We start from the raw sequence: 22,657 nt of genomic DNA on the forward strand, positions 1-22,657 counted from the left end.
AGGATATCTTCACTTATCATTACTCAAGAGATAAAATTGATTTATATACGTGATTTGTGAAAAGAGTCATTACTTTTTAGTGATACTTATTTGTATACAGAATAATCACTTATAATGAGTGATGAGCCTTTCAATTCTCCTAATAACTTTCCAAGGTAGGTGTTGCCATTTCCATTTTGCAGGGGAGGAATGGCGGCTCTGAGAGACCACACAACTGGTTCAAGGTCACACAGGTTATGATATTTAAGTAACACAACTGGAATGTTAACCCAGACTGCCTAACTTTAGCTATAGAGAACTTCCGGTTTTCTTTGAGGTCTCCCTTTGTGAGGATCTTCTGAAACCTCCTGGCATTAGATGCATTTACATATTCCTTTTTTCTTCTCAATGCTATTTGTTTCAATATTTTAATAACCACTAATGTGAACAACTTTTAATTCAGTAACATCAGAGTTCAATCTGTATCCTTTATGACCTTATACATTTTCACGTTTGAGGAGCCCAGAGGACACTGCCGCTGAGGAGAACTCTGTAGGGGCATCACTCTGAACTAACAGAGAGGTCACATGCTCTCCTGCCAGTAATCATCTTCAGCCCACCTTTCTCATGTTGCACTTAAGAAAATGGGAAACCACTTGGGTGGCTCAGTCGGTTAAGTGTTTGCCTTCTGCTCAGGGCTGAGGTCATGATCCCAGGATCCTGGGCTCGAGTCTGGAGTCTCCAGTCTTGCATAGGGCTCCTTGCTCACTGGGGAGTCTGCCTCCCCCTCTTCCTCTGCCTCTTCCCCTGGCTTGTGCAGGAGCTCGCTTGCTCTCTCTCTCCCTCCCTCTTACTCACTCTCTCAAATAAATAAACAAAATTAAAGAAAAAAAAATGGGAACATAGAGAACCCAGGTGATTTGCCAATGGTTAACATCTGGGACTAGAACCTTACTTTGACTATGGAAGACAGACCTCCCCTTAGTTATAAAGCAGAATTTAAAGACGAGGAGTGTGGATTAGACATAGATTTCTGTTGCTGCAGTCTTTTGATTCTCTTTGAATCAAGAATTTGTCAGCCACTCATTACCGTCAATAGTTCACCAGATCCTAGAGACATAATCACAGCAGAGAGTTAATGCCTTCTGTGACTAGTGTGGGAAGTTTACCAGAGTTGATCATGAGATTTTGCTCAAAGTTGAGTAGGCTGCCAGTTTCAACATCATAATGTTTCTACACGCCTCAAGATCTATTACAGGAACATTTAAAGTTGATGTTATCTGTGTCTTCGCTTATGTTTCACCCAAAGTATGAATATTAATGCTGCTTGTCATTTTTTTTCCTTTGTAATAATTCTACTTTTATTAAAGTGCTGCTTCAAGGATTTAGATTATCTGCTATTTTCTGGAAGATCTCAGGGTAAAAGTCTTGAGTCAAAACACCTGGGAAGACATGACAGTCATTGCCACAGCTGTCATGTCCTGGCTGATTTAACCATTTTTCAGCACTGCATTTCCACGCCTAGACCCTCCCTCCCAGTAACTGGCTTTTTGAAAGAATGGAGACAATGACCAACACAGAAAGAGACAAATAATTTGGCTGCTACTGCTTGACTAGATAAGATTGAGGACACAAAGATGAAGTCTGAAACCATACAAAAGTCCTAGAACACGGGAATATACTTCCACTTGATATAGTTTTGTAGGAAAAGGTTTATTTCTCCTTGATGATATAAGCTGTAGTTGAAAATAGAATTATTTTCATACATGGGGAATAGATCTAGTTAGTTGAAACACTTATCTCATGCAGACTAGGAAAGAAAACACCAAAGTAAGAAACAGAAATGCATCATTCAAAAATTTCATATCTTGGAAGACAACAAGAGAAGTGAAAAACGAATTAAGCCAAGCAGTCCACATGAACAGTACAGTTGGAGGAAAAAAAGTGACCAGAGATAGGCAGCCAGAAGCCAGACTCAATTGCCAATTCTTCCGAAAGCTCTGATCTTTAGAGGGTCAGGAAGAGTGTGGTGGGCAGAGCAGCCTTGCATCCTGCCATTACAACAGAAAGGCTAAGGCGGACCACGAGACTCTGTGGGCTTGCTCAAAGATGCCTCCTCCTGTCCTGGGCTGGCTGTGTCCTCTGTGAAACACTGGTAAGGCCTTCAGCTAGGTTGACTTCAATCCCCAAAAGAGATCCACAGACTGAGAAAACATGGAGAAGAAAAGGCCAAATGTTCAAAATGCAGGAGGAACTGACACACAAGGAAAGATGCTCGTTTCTAAGCAGTGAAGAGGGAGCTGTGAAATCATGTTGGGAGGCCTAAGCATCTAGCATGAGAATTTTGTTTATTAAGGGAAAAGCTAAATGAATACCTCCTAATATGCTATAATTATATCTCTATCTACTTACAAAAGGTGGATTCCAAAAGCAAACATCGAGAAATGTAGTATGTTCAGATTACATAGGATTCAGAATCCCCTTTCCTAATTCATGAGTCTGTAAGAGTAACAATTTTCCAATAAAACAAAATGAACAAAACTTTAAAAACTATCAACAAATATATTTATTGTGGTGGCTTTCCCCCCTACTAGATACACCTTGTTAGAAAGTAGTATCCCCTTTTAGTTCCAGGTGGTAATAAAATTGTTTTTCCTGCAGAAAACACATGACTTTGCAAACATGTTCTAGTCTCCTTGCTCTAGTTCTTGTTTTTCTGTGAAATCAGAATTTTCTTCTAATAAGTATGATTTTGCTTTTGGAAATTATAAGTTACATGTTTACAGACTTATATAACCCAAGGGGTAGTAGAGGCTGAACCACACAGTGCTGACATCGAGTAGAGACCTGTTCCAGGTAATCACAACCCTTCACAGTTTTGTAAAGCACAGAAGTCATCTCCAATGCTATGGTTTCTTCCACATTTTGCCTTTTTCCAATCCCACACAGTATGCTTAACTCTGGTGTATGCTCTCATGTTTCTTGCCGAAGGACAGGGTGAAGGCAATAGAACCAATCTGAAAACGGTCGTTTCGGTGGTGATCATTCCTACATTCCAAATGCCGGGCCCTAATGTCTGAGCACTCTCTAGATCTCCTGGACAAAACAACACTGTTCTTTGAAAGATGTTTCTCTTCCCTGATCTCTTATTAACTTTGAAGGGATATTGCCTCTTCGAATTTGCAGAACTATCTTTCGCTTCTTAAAGCAATAGCTGGAAAAATTATTTTTATAGGGAAAAGATGTCGCTCTCCAGATGTCATCATTATGTTGTTACATCTTATAGCCTATTGATAATTATATACAAAATTTCTTGTCTCTTAGAAATGCATAGAAGCGTGTTAGATAACCATTTGAAAACATCCCTTCTTTGAACTTTTGGCTCTTTGTTGTTAGCTATGCTTGTACAAAGAATATAGCAACTATCTGGAATGTTGTTGAGACAGAGCGTAACTGACACGTTGTCCATTTGTGGTCCTAATGGCTAGAGCACCTGTCCTGGGCATCTGGTTAAGATAGCAGCATCATGAGTTTACAATGATCTCATGGGACCCTCTAATGTACAGTGCTGACCGATACCGATTTCTGTTGTTTATCTTGGACCTTTCGCTTCTTCTGCTGCTGTTTGTCTTTGTTTTCTCGTTGTTCTGGAGTTTCTCTGCTGGGTTCCAGACCTTTGTTATCAGGTATGGCATCCTTATTTTCTTCTTTATTAGGTTTTTTTCTTTTCCTCTCTCTTCCTTTTTTTCCTGAAATGAAAGAACACCTTTTAAAAATACGTTCAATCATGTTCTATTTGGTTATTCTAAGTTTCAAACAACGAGTTAAATTTCTCTTAGGTTGCGTATCAGACCATAGATACCAAGTTTCTTTCTTTCTTTCTTTCTTTTTTTAAAGATTTTATTTATTTATTTGACAGAGAGAGATCACAAGTAGACAGAGAGGCAGGCAGAGAGAGAGAGAGAGAGGGAAGCAGGCTCGCTGCTGAGCAGAGAGCCTGATGCAGGACTCGATCCCAGGACCCTGAGATCATGACCTGAGCCGAAGGCAGCAGCTTAACCCACTGAGCCACCCAGGCGCCCCCAAGTATCTATTCTTTAAATCATTCACTCAGATACTTTTGATTAGATCTGTACCATATTTCAAGAAATGTGAACATGGAGCATAAAATATAACAAAGCAATTAACATGATAGTTTGGGAAAGTAGAGGGTTCTATAGTTATAAGTTTGAGAATTAATTTACATCATAGTTACTTGTGAATATTTAATACAAAGTTTTGAATAGATTTTGTGCCATTTAAGACATTTCTAATGTGTATATGTTGTCTAACTCCTACTGAAAGCACTCCTTTGTATTCAAATTTTTCCAAGTAACAGAGATTTGCAATGTCCTGCTATAACTGCATGCCATATACTAAAAGAGACTTGATTTACATAACAAATATGCAAATGCCAGGAGAAATGTACTTTATTTCAACACAAATGTTTGTATGTTGAAATCGATTTTCTTTGCAATCACCAGCCAGGTGCTAACTACAACTTATCAATAACCCTATGGTATCAGCTATGCAGGCAGGAACATTGTGTCTCTCTCACTCAAATGAGCAAATATTTATTGGCTATACACTGGATTCCATGGAGGTCCCTGATCTTGAACTGGGTTTGAAGCACAAATTTAGTTCAGATTCACAGTATAGGGCATTTTAAAAAGTGGAATCAATAGGACCTTAAAGGTTTTGATGTGGAAAGGCATTCTGCAAGGTAGACTGGAGCCAGGGAAAAGAACTGAGTTTCCTTCTGTTGGCATTGGAAAATTGCTAAGAGTTTTAGCTAAAGAGAGTAATCTGAGCAAAGTAGCAAAGTGCATGAGGCTTGCACCAAATTGGATGGGCTGTTTTTAATTATTTAATTATTTATTTATGTATTTCTATACAGTGAATTAACCAGGTATTTTATTATCATGTACTCTATATATTTATATACACACACATATATATACACACACACATATATATGTGTGTGTGTGTCTGTATATATATATATATATTTGGTCTACAGTGCGAAATAATTTCTGAGGGCATGGTTTTAGTAACATCCATGATTATATATATCCCAATGAGAAATTACTGAATTAAATCAGTATCATAGGAAATGAACTAGGACTTATTACTTCTTGATGAGGGACAAATTCTGATAACGTGCATCCCCAGAAACTAAGCCATGTAAAATTTGAAATTAGTATCTGTCTACAAAAAAACCATTTTAGACAAAGTATTTTGGAGAATTTATTTGTATGAGAGAACCAAAATATTATGTTCTGAAATAGGCTGCAAATATTGAATTCAGTGGTTTGGCTTTCTTCTTCTTCAGCTCTGGTTACAGAGTCCTAGGGAGCAATATTATTAATACTGCATATGTATCCTGGGCCAACAAAGTCTCCTTAGAGTAATGATTTTATGCCACAACTAGCTTGTCTGAGACTATATTTATAAAATCTTCCAACTACTTTATGAAAACTTGCCTTTTTGGGCTAAACATAATGCATCTCCAAAATCTGGACTCTAAAAAGACAGTTAATAAAAATGAGAATTCAGGCCACTGTAAGACAAGTATCAGTCAAATTGTTTTGGATATGCAGTGATGAACAAAAAAATGTTAGGGTTGACTGTTGTGCCTAGAGCTGAACTAGTTGTACACTGACTGACTGATTCCATAACTCTTTGTACTTGAAAGAATTTGCTGGATAGATAAAATTTCTGAGGAAGGAATCCAGGTTTTATTTTTTTCTCATTTTGGCTTTAATTATTACACATTTGAAGTGTTGACTTGAATTTGGTAATTAAACAGGGAAAACTGAAGAGTATATTTACCTTTCTGAATATGCAGCACAATTTAATTTTCATGAAATTGTATAAAGTAAAAGAGAGAAATGCTGGTTTTCATGATATGTGCTTGGTTTTCAGAAGGACCTGGCCATAAATGTTAGTATTTCCATTTTGAGGAGCATTTTGGAGGTGTTTAAGTTTAGTTCTAAAAAAAACCTGTCAGTGAAAATTATTCCAAAGTTCCATAAAAACTACTGACCCCAAACAAAATGTTATTTTTATGGAAATTATCCAAAAGCTCAGTGTTTGACATTGTTCTTTTGATGATGGTCCAACATCTTACAGCTGTGATCTTATTGTGATAATATTCTGAACACATAAGAAATATATTGTTTCTTTCTTGGCCACAGATTGATTTATATGTTTTTTAGCCACAAGTGACAACATACTCAACTTATAGTGCATTTCTGTTTATTAGCAAACTGATACGATTATTTCTTAAGACAGGCAGAAACAGTTTTGGAAGTAGCATGAAACTCAGTATTATAGTTTTATTATCCAAGGAGTAACTATTAGTCTGGGCGGTGAGTGTAAGGGGAGGTTCTAGTAAAGTAACAGGAAACTAGCCCATTTTACATGATTGTTGCCCAACGGAGGGCTATTGCAAAATAGAAAAATGGGATTATTATCTTTTACACACCATGTGTTAGTGGTTGGAAACACTAACTACCCTTTTGCATAAATAATATATTTTCCTCTCGTCCAAGAAATAAAATAAAAATGCAGGAGAGTGGCTGCAGTCCACTAAAAATTACGTGCAATTTGGGAAATTCTGTAAGGTTTTCATTAAAGGGGACTTCTTTTTTCTATTCTGATGACTTTTTGTTGATGTGGTCAATAGTTGTTTTATACTTTGGTAAGTTTGTAAACTAAGCAAACTTACCACAATCTTACATACATGTTTACGTTTCAACATTGACTGATTATGCATGTGTATACGTGCACCAGAATTGAGTTGTATAATGTTCTAATGATTGTCAAACCTCGATGTTCCAGGTATGAGATTGATGTTGGATAGAGACCATCCAAGAGAAATTACTATTAACAATCAAGTATGACCTGAGCCTTTATGGTGCAACATTTGTTTAAGATTGCTGTTTTTAGAGTCAGAAAAACATAGTGCTCAAATTCTAGGTCTGCCAACAACTAGTTGTGTAGCTTTTGGCAATTTGTTGGCATCTCTCAGGATTATCTGGTATTTAACATGTGGATAATCATTACTACTTGCTAAATGTTGTAAAGATCACACGAGATGCTTGTAAAGCACTTAGCATAGTGCCTGGCACACATTAATCATGGAAGAAATTAAAGTTAATGTTATTAACTCATTACAAAAACATGAATTCAGCTTCTACTCTATGCCAAAAAGTGTGCTAAAACTTGGGGATACAAATGAGACATGGAGACAGGCACAATAATTATAGTTACAAGCTAATGCTAAAATGGAGAGAAGCATGTGCAATCTCCTAATGGGAGCACAGCAAGGAAAGCATTGACCTCTGCCAATGGAAATGGAAAAGGACTCCCCCGATGGGGTGATGTTTTTGAGCCTTAAAGAATGAATGAGCTTTTGCCATTCATGTCACATGTCAGGCAGTGAACAGTTATGTCAATGAAGGCATGCAAGGACATGGTCAATCTGGGGAACTGGAAAAGTAGACTTCCTTGGTTTGATCAGAGTCTAAATATAGGACATTACTCAGAGAAGCTGGAACCATGTACAGGACTCAATTGCCATGTTGGGAGTTTGTCCTGAGGATCAGTGATATTGAAAACCGGAAAAGGGCAAGTATCAGAATCTGACAGCAGGGCAGAGTTTGGACGTTTCTGTGACTAGTTTAGAAAAGGCCAATAGGATATGCTGATGTGTGATCTTATTTCTGATTTCAGGAGCACTTTTGTAATTAGAATCCATAAAGAGAGTGTATGCAGTGATAGGTATTTATTTTTGAGCCTTAACTTTTTAAAAAACTTAAATTCAATGAACATATAATGTATTGTTGGTTTCAGAGGTAGAGGTCAGGGATTCAACTGTCTTATATAATGCCCAGTGTTGAGCCTTAACTTTTAAAAGGGTAGCTAAAACTTTTGTGCTGATTGGTCTAGCCCCATTATTTAAGATTTCATTGCAAACCAGAATCACATAATTGAATAGGTGATATTTTTGAGATACTGAAATTATTTCCTATTAATACAGAAACATAGTCATTTATCTAGGCACCCCGTAGGGCCTTCTGCAGGCAGGTTTTCAAACATAGATGACTTTGAGAAATAGATATTCCTAGGCCCCACCCCTGGAGCTTATGATTCAGTAGGTCTTATGAGTGGCCCAGGAACCTGTAGTTAACAAGTTCACCCCGAGTTCTATCAAAGAATAAGAACCATAGCTGTAGACCGATAGAAGATCCAACTTCTTTAAATGAATACTCCCAAAGTTTATTTCACATCATATAGTTTCTTATTTAGTTTCTTTATATATACAAAGTATGTTTTTTGATGTACCATAGCTACTAATGTTTAAGGCAAGTTTTCTGACGAGGTTCATTTGAAACAGACAGCTAGATACAAAATGAAAATCAGTTGCAGGCTGTCTTTTTAAAACCTGTTCAAATAGAAATATGAACTAAAGGAATAAACATGTAAAAATGAACAAAGAGAGAAGGAAGCAGTCCTGAATTATTTTTCCTAAATTATGTATTATTTAAGTTCCAAGTGAAAAATGAAAACTATAGAAAATGTTAAATTGATTTTAAAATGTAAGAGGGTTATAAAAAAAGTTGCTTCCATAGAATCACAGATAGGATTTACTTGTTGGGAATTACTCAAACTGTGAATATCAGGTCACAATTTTGTGAATGTTTGGCAATATCTGTGCAGAGGTCTTTATGGACTTCCTGGTGAATTTCTTTCATGCCACCACTAAGAGGAGCCATTGAGCTTTCTGTAGGTCCCCTTCCAAGACAAGCTGTTTGAATTTTTCTCAAAAAGCTAAAATGTATCCCGTACTCTAGATGGAAGACTAAGTATTATTGAATCTATAACTAAGACCAATTAAATAAATATTCCATTAAAATGCAGAATATATGCTAGGTGTTTTCTCTTTATTGGTTGTGGAATGAAGTTCAATTGGAAACGCATGGCTTTATACCTCCAAAAAAGCACAAATCATGAGAAAATGAGGTAAATCTAATGATTTTTGAACCTAGAACTGACCTGACTTTAATGTATAGAGGATGAAAATTCCAAATTTTATTCCTTTAGTTAATACATCACTTGGGAAATTTTGCAGAGGAGGGGGAATTGCTACAGTCTAACTTCTTTAGCAATTATGATCTGGTACATAGATACATATAACATATAAAGGCTTTTGAATTGTGGGCTATACAAACACAGAACAGCCTGACCCAGTGGTAAAGAACACAGCTGAAAATCAGAAACGCCAAATTTCTTTTCAGCTGTATTATTACCATGTAGAATCAGGAATGCATTCAAACCTTTTTCATTTTTTAAAAATAAAATAGAAATAGAGCTGTCTGGGTGGCTCAGTTGATTAAGTGTCTGCCTTTCACTCAGGTCATGATCTGGGGGTCTTGTGATCGAGCCCTCCGTCAGGCTCTCCGCTTAGGGGGAAGCCTGTTTCTTCTCCCTCTCCCTCTGTTTGTGCTCTCCTTCTTACTCTCTGTCAAATAAATAAATAAAATCATTAAAGAAATAAAAATACTTATTTCCTTGGTATTACTCTAGGAATTTATAATAAATATAGTGAAAATATGAAGAAATGGATTTGTAAATAGACACTTAATTTCTCCAAACTAAAGTTTAAAACTATCTGAATTATTTATTTTGTAGTTTAATGCCTGAATTGATTTAATTGTACTCCTATTTAACTTCCAAGATGCTTCTGATTAATTATTCACAGAAAAATAATTTGGCATAAAATTACACACTCTATACCAAATGCTGTTAATTTGGGAAAGTGCCTTGAACCATTTTTGCAAAGATAGATCTGATCATTAAAATATATTAAGATCAAAATAGCATTTTCCGGGCGCCTGGGTGGCTCAGTGGGTTAGGCCGCTGCCTACAGCTCAGGTCATGATTTCAGGGTCCTGGGATTGAGTCCCGCATCGGGCTCTCTGCTCGGCAGGGAGCCTGCTTTCCCCTCTCTCTCTGCCTGCCTCTCTGTCTACTTGTGATCTCTCTCTGTTAAATAAATAAATAAAATCTTAAAAAAAAAATAGCATTTTCCCACCAGTTGTAAAGGACTAATATAAGAGATGCAATCTATTTGTGTCACATTTTGGGAATTCAGAAACAAGACTGTCTTGACTGTAAGACACTGAGTGTAAATTTTAGAAGGTGAAAGCAGATAAATCCAAGTGTCTTAACATGGCACTTAGGGTCCTGGTCCTCTGTCCAGCCCCTGCTCACTTTGTCACTCCCTTCAATGGCCTCATACTTTTCTTTCTAGTCACCCCTGCACTTCATTCACCACAACCCACCACATTTACTGAGTCCATGTGTTTGATACATTCACTAGAATGCATTCTCTCACATCCCTTGCTCTAATTCAGACTTTGTGTTTAATTTTCTGCCACATGTCACTCCTTCAGGGGGACCTTCCTCACTTGTTCACCTTTTCCTAGATTAGGATACTTATATTTCTATCTTCTTTGCTCAGTAAGTTCCCAGTTAGTAGCCTGTTGCAGTGATCCTGGTGAAGATGACTAGGGCAGTCTGTTTCTAAAAATAGTAAGACTAATGGTAATAAAAGGTTAATGGACCCTTAGGTATACCAGTCATACTACTACTTTTTTTTTTATAATATTTATTTATTTGAGAGAGAGAGAGAGCTTGAGCGAGCAAGTGTGGGGAGGGCTAGGGATAGAGGGCGAGTGAAAGAATCTCAAACCCACCCCTGGCTGAGCGCAGGAAATTGTAATAATTGGAATTATTGGAAATTATTTACCTGTTGTGTCATTTATACATAATTTAGAAACTTTGTTTTACTTTAAACTACCACTGCTACATTTATGAAATCCTCATAAAATTATCAGAGATTTTTACATTTTGTTACACTTCACACCCAAAGAGAAAAAACTGTACTGATTTAGATTTAAAAATCCCAGTGAGTCATGAATGCAGTCCTAGTATAAATCATTTCATTTCATAGCAAACATCATAAACATCAACAATGACCAATTTTTAGAACTTCTATTTTCATAATCTGCTTTTGCATAATAAACTTTCTTTTGTTGGGTCAAATACTTTCCTTATGGATTACTTTCAGTTCGCCCTGACAGATTTTTTTCCTCTGTTGTTTAAATAATTTCATCACTCACTGAAGTTTCAGGATCTGAAATCTGAATTTTAGTTCTGTGCTGACAGAAATTTCCATGGCCCTTTCACCCAAGGTAACCCTATTCCATCTCACTGCTTCTGCTGCCCAGAGTCTTAGCCTGGACTCTGCACTCAAGACGGACTTTAGTTAGAGTCCAGAAGAAACTGTTAAAGATGCTGGATATTGCATACTAGGCATACTAACGTGCCTTCCTGTGTTAAAAGAATCGTTAAAAGCACAAAGGAGAAAGTGCCCAAAGATTTTTTACTATTTGCAATATTTAACTACTCATTATAAAAGTAAAGGGTATCCTGTATTTTATAATATTTTAAAAACACAGCAGGGCATTACAATTTAGATAACTATTTTATTTAGGTAACCATTTTAAGTTTAGTATTCTTTAATGTAAACTTATTTCTCTTGAATCAACTACATTTTGATAAGAGTTCATTTGAAATTAGTAATTTCAGTGTTTTGTTGGAGTGCAAAATCTCTTGACTTTGAAGTTCTATCTACCACATTAGGTTAGATTACAAAACCCTTGGAAACTTAATCACACACATTAATTTATATTTGGAAAATTTCTTGGTCTAAGCATGTTTGCATAGTGTGTTTTGAACTAGATCTTGGGTCCTATACAATTGTATCTACTGAATTAGCTTATAAACTTGTTCTGATTTTCACTTGTCAGTGGGTATGCTGGTAAATTTCACCTATTAAATCCAGTCAAATTCAGTACATTACTTCTGCCATGAAGTTTGTAGCTAGTTTGTGAAATGAGTATTAATTGCTCTCTCAAGGAAAAAATGACTCTGCATATGATATTCTGATTGTTTTATATACTGTTTATGAACTTATATTAGGGGGATTAATGTGTATATTGCTTTTCTCTAGAAATTTAGATAATGGTGTAGCTTGCTCCATTATTTCAAAAATAACCGAAGCCTGCCTAGTTGCACTGTTACTTGCCCTTCCTGAAGTTTTCAGTTTAGACCAATCTCCTCAAAGTATTAAAGACTATTTAAAAAATGAACTGATGTGTTTATCTTTTTTTATAACACCATACTCTTTTTATTGCCCATCTCTGACTCATGCTGGCTGGTGCTATAGACCATCAGCTTATATCTCAAGGTACAAAATGTGTGTGTGTGTGTGTGTGTGTGTGTGTGTGTGTGTGTGTGAGTCTGTGGAATGTTTATGTCAAATATTTCTTTGAATTTATCCTTAAAAAAATCTATTGCTGCCCACAATAGCTAAAATATGGAAAGAGCTCAGATGTCCATTGACGGATGAATGGACAAAAAGATATGGTATATATATACAATGGAATATTACTCAGCCATAAAAAAGAATGAAATCTTGCCCTCTGCAATGATGTGTAAGGAACTAGAGGGTATTATGCTAAGCAAAACTTATGTCAGTCTGAGAAAGACAAAAACCACCTGATTTCACTCATATGTGGAATTTAAGAAAACAGATGAACATAAGGGAAGAGAAGGAAAAATAAAACAAGATGAAAACAGAGAGGGAGACAAACCTACATAAGAGACTCTTAACCTCAGGAAACAAATTGAGGGTTGCTGGAGTAGAGGCGGGCGGTCAAAGGGATGAGGTGGCTGGGTGATGGATACTGGGGGGGGGTATGTGCTATGGTGAGTGCTGTGAATTGTGTAAGACTGATGATTCACACACCTGTACCCCTGGAGCAAATAATACATTGTATGTTAATTAAAAAAAATTAAAAAAAAAGAAAATTCCTATCCTACACATATTGCCAGATTCAAAGTACATAAATAGTATCATGAAGAGGTTTTCTTACAACATTATTTTAAAGCAGAATACATAATTGTCATTCAGACTACCTATTTTTTTAAAGATTTTATTTATTTATTTGACACACAGAGATCACAAGTAGGCAGAGAGGCAGGCAGAGAGAGAGAGAGAGATGGGGAAGCAGGATCCCTGCTGAGCAGAGAGCCCAATTCGGGTTGGGATTATGATCTGAGCTGAAGGCAGAGGCTTTTAACCCACTGAGCCACCCGGGCACCCCCAGACTACCTATTGAGTGATTCCCTTAAGTCTGGAAACAGTATTTCTTTAGTATTACATTATAATTAATTCCTTTTTAAAACTTTTCATGTTCTTGTGATAAATCAGGTTGCCTAATTCTGCATCAATTTAAATTTCAAATGTGTATTTAACATATCACTAACCAGCAATTAAGTTGAACATACTGCCTAAAGTGTAGGTTGGTTTGAAAATCTGAGTCTTAAATATTTTTTTCAGGGTTAACTTTATTTTCTTGCTCTAAATCTTTCTGAGTTGATAATCATGTTATCTCTGTCCTCAAAACACATTTTAAAGTAACATAATAAAGAATGCTTAAATCTGTGGCTTACCCAATTAATTTACCTTAGAAAACCATAAACCTCAGTTGTATCAATATTTGATTCTGAAAGTTAGTGTTTTCAATTTTTTTTCTGTCCTTACATATTCCTCTCAGGAGGGAGCACAGTATAATAGCAAGTTTTCATGCAGAGCTTAGAATAACATTGGTATTTGAATTTTCCCCATTTTTCTTTAGTTAGGTATATAGGCTCACAGTTCAGTCCTTCACACTTAAAATGCATGTTCTGGAATTTGTTTAGGTTAAATATCCACCAAATGTCTTTTTTTTTCTTTTTTAAAGAAAATCACTAAGCCAAGAGCACTGTCTTTATCTTTGATGAAATATAGCTTTCCAATTAACAGGAAAGTCCTTCATTTCAAAAGGCTGAACAAAATGCTACTTGAAAATTCATTCCAGCTGGTTAAGTCGAAGAACTGAAAGAATTCCAGAGAAAGAATATTCTCTTGGCATATTTCATTTGATTTTCATTTGGATAAATTTCTGTTTGTTCCAAGAACTTGCCTCAGTATTTTGTTCTTCTGAGACAGAAAGAGAAGTGTTGATAGCCATGTTTGACTGGGCTCTACTTCCTCCCTTACTCAAATTGTCTACTCAGTTTTATTGACAGAAGGGGATGGCCTCATATACTTGCTGGCACATTTGCAGTGATTGATTATACCGGAAATGTTGATATTATTCTAATCTCTTTTATCATTTCATGCACTAGTTGATCCTGATGTCTAATTTCCATTCTATTACAGCCCACTCTTCCTTTCTTTGAAGCTTTTTATTGTTCTGTGGGGGGGGGAAATGAAACTCTAATCTGGAATTATATCACAGAGGGAAAAACAACCACCAAGTCTATTTAGCATGTGTTACTCCAGGATATTTTTAGTAGAGATGTCACAAACATTTATAACTGTAATTTAATGTTTTCAGCTATTTATTGATTACCTATGTAAAGTTCACTTTTTTTTTTTTAAGATTTTATTTATTTATTTGACAGACAGAGATTACAAGTAGGCCTGGAGGCAGGCAGAGAGAGAGGAGGAAGCAGGCTCCCTGCTGAGCAGAAAGCCCCATGCGGTGCTCAATCCCAGGACCTGGGGATCATGACCCGAGTCAAAGGCAGAGGCTTTAACCCACTGAGCCACCCAGGCGCCCCTAAAGTTCACTTTTTTTTTTTAAATTTAAATTTTATTTATTTATTTTTTCAGCGTAACAGTATTCATTGTTTTTGCACAACACCCAGTGCTCCGTGCAATACGTGCCCTCCCTATTCCCCACCACCTGGTTCCCCCAACCTCCCACCCCTGCCCCTTCAAAACCCTCAGGTTCTTTTTCAGAGTCCATAGTCTCTTTTTTTTTTTTTTTTAAAGATTTTATTTATTTATTTGACAGAGAGAGAGAGATCACAAGTAGGCAGAGAGGCAGGCAGAGAGAGAGGGGGAAGCAGACTCCCTGCTGAGCAGAGAGCCCTATGCGGGGCTCGATCCCAGGACCCTGAGATCATGACCTGAGCCGAAGGCAGAGGTTTAATCCCCTGAGCCACCCCGGCGCCCCAGTCCATAGTCTCTTATGGTCCGCCTCCCCTTTCAATTTCCCTCAACTTCTAAAGTTCACTTTTTTAATGGACCTTCAGTACATTCTCAAATGTTTTCACCTTGCTTCAGTATTTAAAAAATTTTTTGAGTTACACATGCTATCTCAAACTGTTGACTTCTTAAACAAGGATGGAAAACAGAAAAATCTCATTTAGCTTCTACTATATTAAAATTTGCAGTAAATACATTTCATTTGTAACGATAAGAAGATCATAAGTGGCATATTTCACTTGTGGCAGATGATGCAAAATGTTTTAGGTACTTTTTATCCTGCTCTCTTGGTGCAAATATCTGTTCTTTTATTAGAAATACTTTCCTCATGCATTTTCCAAAACCAGCCAGATAGCTCCCTATAATTATGTCATCCATACTGGTTACATATACTTGAGTGGAATACAACAGGTTTAATTTCTCTAAAATATATTGTCAACTGAATGTTTGCTAACCTAAAAATACTGGTTGTGTAATTAAGCGAGATTGGTGAGATCTGACCGTCTTTCATTTTATGGCTTTCACTGTCCTCCTTTTGTCATTGCACTCGTGTGCATTAGGGTGGGAGAGGAGAATCAGGAGGGTAGGCACATGGGTAGCAAATGTGTGTGCATGCTTGTGTGTGTATAATTATATATATATACATATATGTCTTTATAGGTTCCTTCCCACCATAAATGGAAAAGTTCTATTTTTCTGGTGCGTTTAAAATATAAGCTCAAAGACAGAAAGCTTGTTTTGCCGTTCAGTTTTCAACCAGTCTTACAAGGAGATTCATCCTCTTAGGAATGTTCTTCAGAAGACTGATCCTTTAAAATTAACAGACTCTGCCAGGCTGCATGACTTCTAACTTTCTCTCATCAAAGGTTATTTCCCATATGTCAAATTAACACTGGCATCCTTTTTATTTCTTGATGAACTTTCAAAATGTTGTGAGGAAAATGAAATATAGGTCCTCTAATAGGCATCTGATTAATGCAGAAGAAATTAAAGAATTACTCTCATTCTTCAGATACACAATCTTCTTTCTGTATGTGGACTTTCTCTCTCAACACTGACACGATCATCAGAAGCCCAATTTCCCACCTCTTTCTTCTAGTTCATTTCCTAACTAGTTCATTTCCTTCCATTATTTTTTGACCGGGTCCCTAAATGTATCATAATATATTATCACTGAATTTTTAGCTACATTCCTAGCCATTTTTGTAATATGTCAAGGTGATACTGAACTATACTATTTTTTGTAATATTAGGAAGAATTTGTAGTAATAATTCAAAAATGATGAGTTATTTTTGTAGAAACCCAACCTTAATCTTGATTCCCTATAAAAATATTTCAGAACAAAACACAGTTCACAGAACAGGTTATTTTGGTGGTAGGTAGATAATACTGGGGCTTCTAGCAGTGGGTTTCAGATTCATTTGCATAATTTTGTACACAGAGAACCTTGAGGTGTATGAGGCCCACACACCAGTACACAGGTAAGCATCACTACCATTGCTCCAAAGAGTGTGGTAGGTTTGCCTTTTTTTTTTGGACAAGAATCTGTATGCAGTAGCTACTCAGTAAATATTTGTTGAAAAACTTAAATGGAAGATAAGTAATACTCTTTCCCTGATTTTATGACCATCATTTTATTTGAGGGAAGGTTGGGGAAGGACAGATATATGGAAGGATGCCTCTGATGTTATTCTCACATATGCAAATATGCCATGATTACTCACTATTTCAATCAAACAACTTTTTTTTTTTTTTCTCAGAGAGAGAGATTGGGGTCGGGGTGATGGGGAGAGGGACAGAGGGAGAGAGAGAGAGAGAGACAGAGAATCCTAAGCAAGCTCCAAGCCTAGCGCAGACTCCGACACGGGTCAATCTCATGGCCCTAAGATCATGAACCAAGTCAAAATTAAGAGTTGGATGCTTAACCAACTGAGCCACCCAAGTGCTCCTCAAACAACTTGTGTTAACAGGTTCCATTTATTATTGTGCAGTACTCAGCCAGTAAGTCACTTCTGTTCCAGTATTGGCTTCAAGGGGCAAAAGCCCACTCCAGAGAGCTACACCATGCTTTCAGGGAAATAATCTTGACTGACCATGCTCTAGAAGATCACCTTTAGGACCAAACCAATGATGAATAACTAGAATATCCCTCAGGCTGCTTCAAGAAGGGGCCTTAGAAGCCCAGATTGCAACAGGGAGGTATCCTACTCCTTTCTATTTTGAGAAGAAATTTAAACTCTAGGACAGTTTCAGAGATTTGAAGGTTCTAACATTTCCCTGAGGTGGGGAATGTGGACCATCTCCCAGCTCCAAACTGGGAAACAGTGGCCTAATAAAAAGTTTCCGAGACTGGAGGATAAGTAGTCAGGAAGAGGGAGGGAAAGGAGAAGTGGAGGAAGAGAGGAAGGGACTTTGGATGACTGTGAAAAGTTGAAAGATGGCAAAATAAACTTTTCTTCCTTAAATTATCTTGTATAGCAGGCATAAATGATGCTTTATTTGGAGGAGTTGGGAATGTAGTCTTCTTTTAAAATAATGAAATATGGGGGCGCCTGGGTGGCTCAGTGGGTTGAACCGCTGCCTTCGGCTCAGGTCATGGTCTCAGGGTCCTGGGATCGAGTCCCGCATCAGGCTCTCTGCTCAACAGGGGGCCTGCTTCCTTCTCTCTCTCTCTCTGCCTGCCTCTCTGCCTACTTGTGATCTCTTTCTGTCAAGTAAATAAATAGAATCTTTTAAAAAAAATGAAATATGATCCCGGCTCATCTTGACCCAATCTTGGGGCTTTTGAAGTGGAACTCCACAGTCTCAGAAACCTGATTTTCCCCTTGATTTTGAATGACTGTGGCTTTTGTTGTAATTTATTGAATTTTGCTTTCAGTGGAATTCCACCCAAATGAAGTGCCCTTGGATAGTATGATGAAACTTTCAATTTAAGAGGGTGTAGCAAGGGCAGCAAATGGTATGTGTAATGCAGTTAATGGAGAGAGAAAGTTCTAGGGATGACGTAAACAAATGAGCTAAAAATTAAAGAAATTGTGACAATTCCTGAAGGAATGAACTCTGTCTTACTCAATCTCCTTGAAAATGAGTACTTATTTGAACACTTAAGAACCAAATAAGATGATCTTTGAAATAAAAAGGTCAACTGAGATAGAAAAAAGAGTTTTAAAGGGATATTTTTTGATAACCCTTGTTTTTGGTGTTTATTTTCTGAGCAAAGTGAACAGTCTTCCTGTGTGCCAGAAGACATACGGAGGTAGAAAGGGGAACATGTGATCATTGACTGTATATAAATCCTTCTCTTATCTTCAGGGACTTTTTAAGAAAAGGGGTAGTAGTTAGGAGGTGACTAAAAATACTGAGCTGTAGCAATACTGAAGGAAGGCAGAAGAAAGATCAGCAGATTTGTCTTTCTGCTGTTCTGAGGGTTAGGAGGATGGTGGATAAGAAGGAGACTCTTCTCCCTGACACCTGGGTCACCCTTAATCAAACGCATTTTGGGGCCTTGCAAACTCCGTTGGTACTTTTTAGCTGTAGCAGAACCTTGAGGAGCTGAGCACATAATGTCTCCAGGACAGCTTTCCTTGACTATGAACACGTCTGGGTATGGGTGTGCGATTCTGTCCAAACAGAATATGATACCTGTGATTTCAAAAAACATTAAATGTTTCAGAGATCACTTAGATGAGAGGTGATTTTCACTATTGCTTACAACACATAGTAAGCAGTTGCATTCTTTCTGTGTGTGTATTTGACATTTTTGATTCACACATGAATTGATACATTAACTCACTGCACCATACTTGCAGTGTTAAGTGTTTTTGAAAATCCCTCCTTGCTTGTATATATCCTTCAAGATACATTTCAAAGGCTGCTTTCTCCATGAAGTCTTCCCCAATAATTCTCCAGCAAGTAAGTAGGGAAGCAAAGTATAGCTTCTGTGACCTTGGACTTCGAAGGTGGATCTGAGTCTGATTCTCTGTCAAACTATGGAGCCATTGTCTCTTCTTGACTGATGTTATCTAAACTCCCATTTTTTTTAATGTGTGCTTAAAAATATGTGCGGCATTAAATTAAATATAAAAAAGTAAAAAATATAAAATATAAATTAAATATAAAAATCTGAAATAGGTATCAGAAAATGTGCATTTTAGATAGAGTTGGCCATATTACTTTTCAGCTACATGACATTAAATGAAGTACTTTCGGTGCTTCAGTTGCTTCTAACTTATACGTGAGGGAAGATCTTCCCTATTACTCTGTTTGTGGTGGGCACGGGGAATAAATGATACATAAGTACTTAGAAAGTGGAAAAGATTTATGAAGTTGTAACTCCTAAAATAATGATGATGATTTCTGTGAAAATACAAAATAGCTGAGTGAATCAACTCACCTTCAAAAATAAAACAGCCTGAATCTGACGAGGGTAAAACCTTAAGGGAATTGAATTCTTTTAAGACTTTTTGTGGCAGTCCTTATCCCACTCAAATCCATCTCCTTTAGTAAAATTGTGAAAATTTTACCTCTCACAAATGTGCTCTTTTCATTCTCATTTAGTTCTAGGCTCTTATCCTCTCTAGAATGTATTGTTGTAAAACTAGGGACATTGCTTTTCTTTGCTTCCAGATATTTTGCACCGTGCTGACAGGCTATCTTCTTATACCACAGGGTGCTGGTCTGTTTTCCTGTTAGTCTCTTGCTTTTAAATCTTCCTAGTGCCTGTACTCCAAAATTTTATAGAGCATTCTTTCTTTCCCTATTTGCTCTTGCTTCAGCCACACTATATACCTCATGATTAGTTGGTCACATCATGCTCTTTCTTGCTTTTGTGCCTTAGATCGTCCTCTTCAATGGATAGCTTCTCTAGCTGGAAAAATTCTAGTTGTTCTATAACAGCCAATAACACTTTACCTCCTTTGTTCCCAGAACATCAGGCCCATCTATCTATTTTGCCATTGTTTGCTTATATTAACTCTACCATTAGATTATGAACTCTCAAATGAGTCTCATACATACTTGTATATCTTCCTTAGCATTTTTACTTCAAGCATCTAGCACAGGTCCCGGCATATAGTAGTTATTTAATATATAAAATTAAGTGAAAGGATGAATAGACAGAATGTTCAGAGCCAGAATCATGCTAAGCAAGATGAGTGGTGACACCATAAGGCTTAAACTGAGGAGTTTAATGACCATTTTATTCATAAACACGAATTTTCGAGTAGGACAAGGTATTTTATTAGACTTACTTTTCCTCTGTTACGATTATATTGCTTTTTCAGTGTCTTTATGCTATTTTCAGTAAAGAAATCTTTTCTTTCTGCTGATGCTGTGATCTAACAAATAAAATCGTCCTAAATGAGTCAAGGTATCATTGCATCACTCCTGCTGGGAGCAGTGAGGATACAAGACGTACAGTACCCCTGCAGGCAGCTTCCAAATTCCGGGCTCCGATTTGTCCTGATTAATATGCACCACACATGCATGCTGAGCAAGAGGGTCACAGATTTAGTCGTATGTTTCTACAGCCTGTTTATGAGAAGGATTAAGTTCCTCTTTAAATCAGTGGAAGATAGTCAGAGGGGACACACAGACAGAATAATGAAAGAACTGGGCAGACTTAGCTGAATCTGTCAACAATTTCTCATGAAGGAAATCATCACTGTTGAGTGTTCGCTTCATCAGGATGAGCAAGGCTGGTTAATGTTTGTCCTTGGCTTGGTGACCACTTACCTAGAGTCCATTAAGAGAGTAATATGTAAACTGGGGGCCCTTCAGAAGTATGACCTGTTTTACCATAACAGCCTAAGGTATCATTCTGTAGGCAGAATAGCTTTGTGAAGATGTCCACGTCCTAATCCTGGAAGCTGTGAATATGTTACTTTACATGGCAAAAGGGAATTAAGATTGCAGATGGAATTAAGGTTGCTAATCAGCTGACTTTCAGAGAGTTTATCTGGGACCATGCAGGTGGGTGCAGTCCTTAAAAGTGGAGGAAGAGGCAAAAGGGAGGGTCAGAGAAATGCTATGTGAGAAGGACTTAATTTGCTAGTTTTTTACTTTGAAGATGGAGGAAGCGGACTTGGGCAAAGAAATGTGGGCAGCCTTTACAAACCGGAAAAGACAAGAAAATAAATTCTTACCTAGAGGCTCCAGAAAGAAACACAGTCCGGTGGTCACCTTGATTTAGCCTGATTAGGCCTGTGTTAGAACTATAGTTCTACCTATGGAACTGTAAGATGATACATTTGTGCTGTTTAAGTCTCTAAATATTTGGTAACTTATGGCAGCAAAAGAAAGCTAATACAGGCCCAAGTTTTGTAATGGTTTTCTTATATTTGGTTCATAAATATATGCCGAAGACATTTTTAAAGACTGCTGGCCTACTATTCAAATGCTCTAGTTCACCTGAATGGATCATCTTGGTTATGAACAGTACCTAACTTGTTTACACAGACCATTAGAAAGCACAAATACCTTAAATTCCTTTCTGGAAACTCTAATCTAGGAGATTTGGAGAAATTGAATTTATTGATAATAGACACAAAATAATAAATTAGTCAAAGGCAGCCAAGTGTCAAAAAGAAAGAGTATATTTTTAAAAGTTCGTACCTCCTCTGTTTATCCAACCCGTATGGGAACCAAAAGTGTACTTTTCCTAAAAACTACCCGATAAATTGCAAGCAAAATTGTGAAACAAGATGGGCCTTTACTATTTCATTTTGTACATATAAAGGGAATGCATTTTCAGTGTCAATTTGTGAACAAGAGTTCCTATTAAGCAGAAATTCATCTGGACTGTATCATCAGCAGGATCAGCTTTAACAGAAATGAAAGAATGTGAAAACAGGGAGATTCTTTGAGAATGAAATTATGCCTTCCTTTGTGCACCCACACCAATGTGGTTACAGAACTTTGGGGAATTTATTCCAATGTTTTCTGTACTCTTGGTGTTCACTGCTTCAGTTCTTCCTATCAGAAACTCCTGAGGTCAGAAAGTTTTGCCCTTTTCAGAGGCTTTTTTCAGCCGGTGAAGGTTTCTGAGCTTCCCAGAAATCAAAATGGGATGCTGTACTATGTCAGAACTGCATGTTTAGTCTGCCTTCCTAAAAAATAATCAAGAAAAGTTATATGTGAAAAGACACAGATGCTTCTTTCTCAGCAATATTTTCATACTTTTGAAGTATAATGTGAAAAAAATCTAGTTGAAATCTAGGACAATATGTATTTTGTTTATCCACATATTTTATTGATTTCATTTATAAAAGTTCACAAAGTATAAACATCCTTTGGAAATGCTGAAAATTATGTAAAATGTAATATAACATTATGTTATATATAATATGTAATAGAAAGCAATAAATATTGTATCATGTGGATGCTGACTCCATATTCAGCATATTTGTCTTTGAAAATTCCTAAGAAACTGATATTCTACACTACTAATTATGACTTACAACCGAACA

General features: G+C 36.9%; 1 protein-coding gene across 2 annotated transcripts in view; it reads right to left on the reverse strand.

Annotated features, from left to right (window-relative positions):
* Positions 1 to 1,796: 1,796 nt before the first annotated feature.
* The window catches only part of RSPO3 (R-spondin 3), a 92,606-nt gene continuing 71,745 nt past the window's right edge, over positions 1,797 to 22,657 (reverse strand). The window contains exons 5-6 of one of the 2 annotated variants that reach the window (XM_046005603.1): positions 3,559 to 3,728; positions 1,797 to 2,183 (exon numbers count right to left, since the gene is read on the reverse strand). In XM_046005603.1, the coding sequence (XP_045861559.1) occupies positions 2,148 to 2,183; positions 3,559 to 3,728 (206 nt within the window). In that variant the 3' untranslated portion in view covers positions 1,797 to 2,147. Of the gene's footprint in view, positions 2,184 to 2,532; positions 3,729 to 22,657 lie in introns of those variants that run through there. The other variant, XM_046005604.1, reaches the window with a different exon arrangement.

This window comes from Meles meles, chromosome 5 (genome assembly GCF_922984935.1).
Source record: "Meles meles chromosome 5, mMelMel3.1 paternal haplotype, whole genome shotgun sequence".
Classification (NCBI taxonomy): Eukaryota; Metazoa; Chordata; class Mammalia; order Carnivora; family Mustelidae; genus Meles; species Meles meles.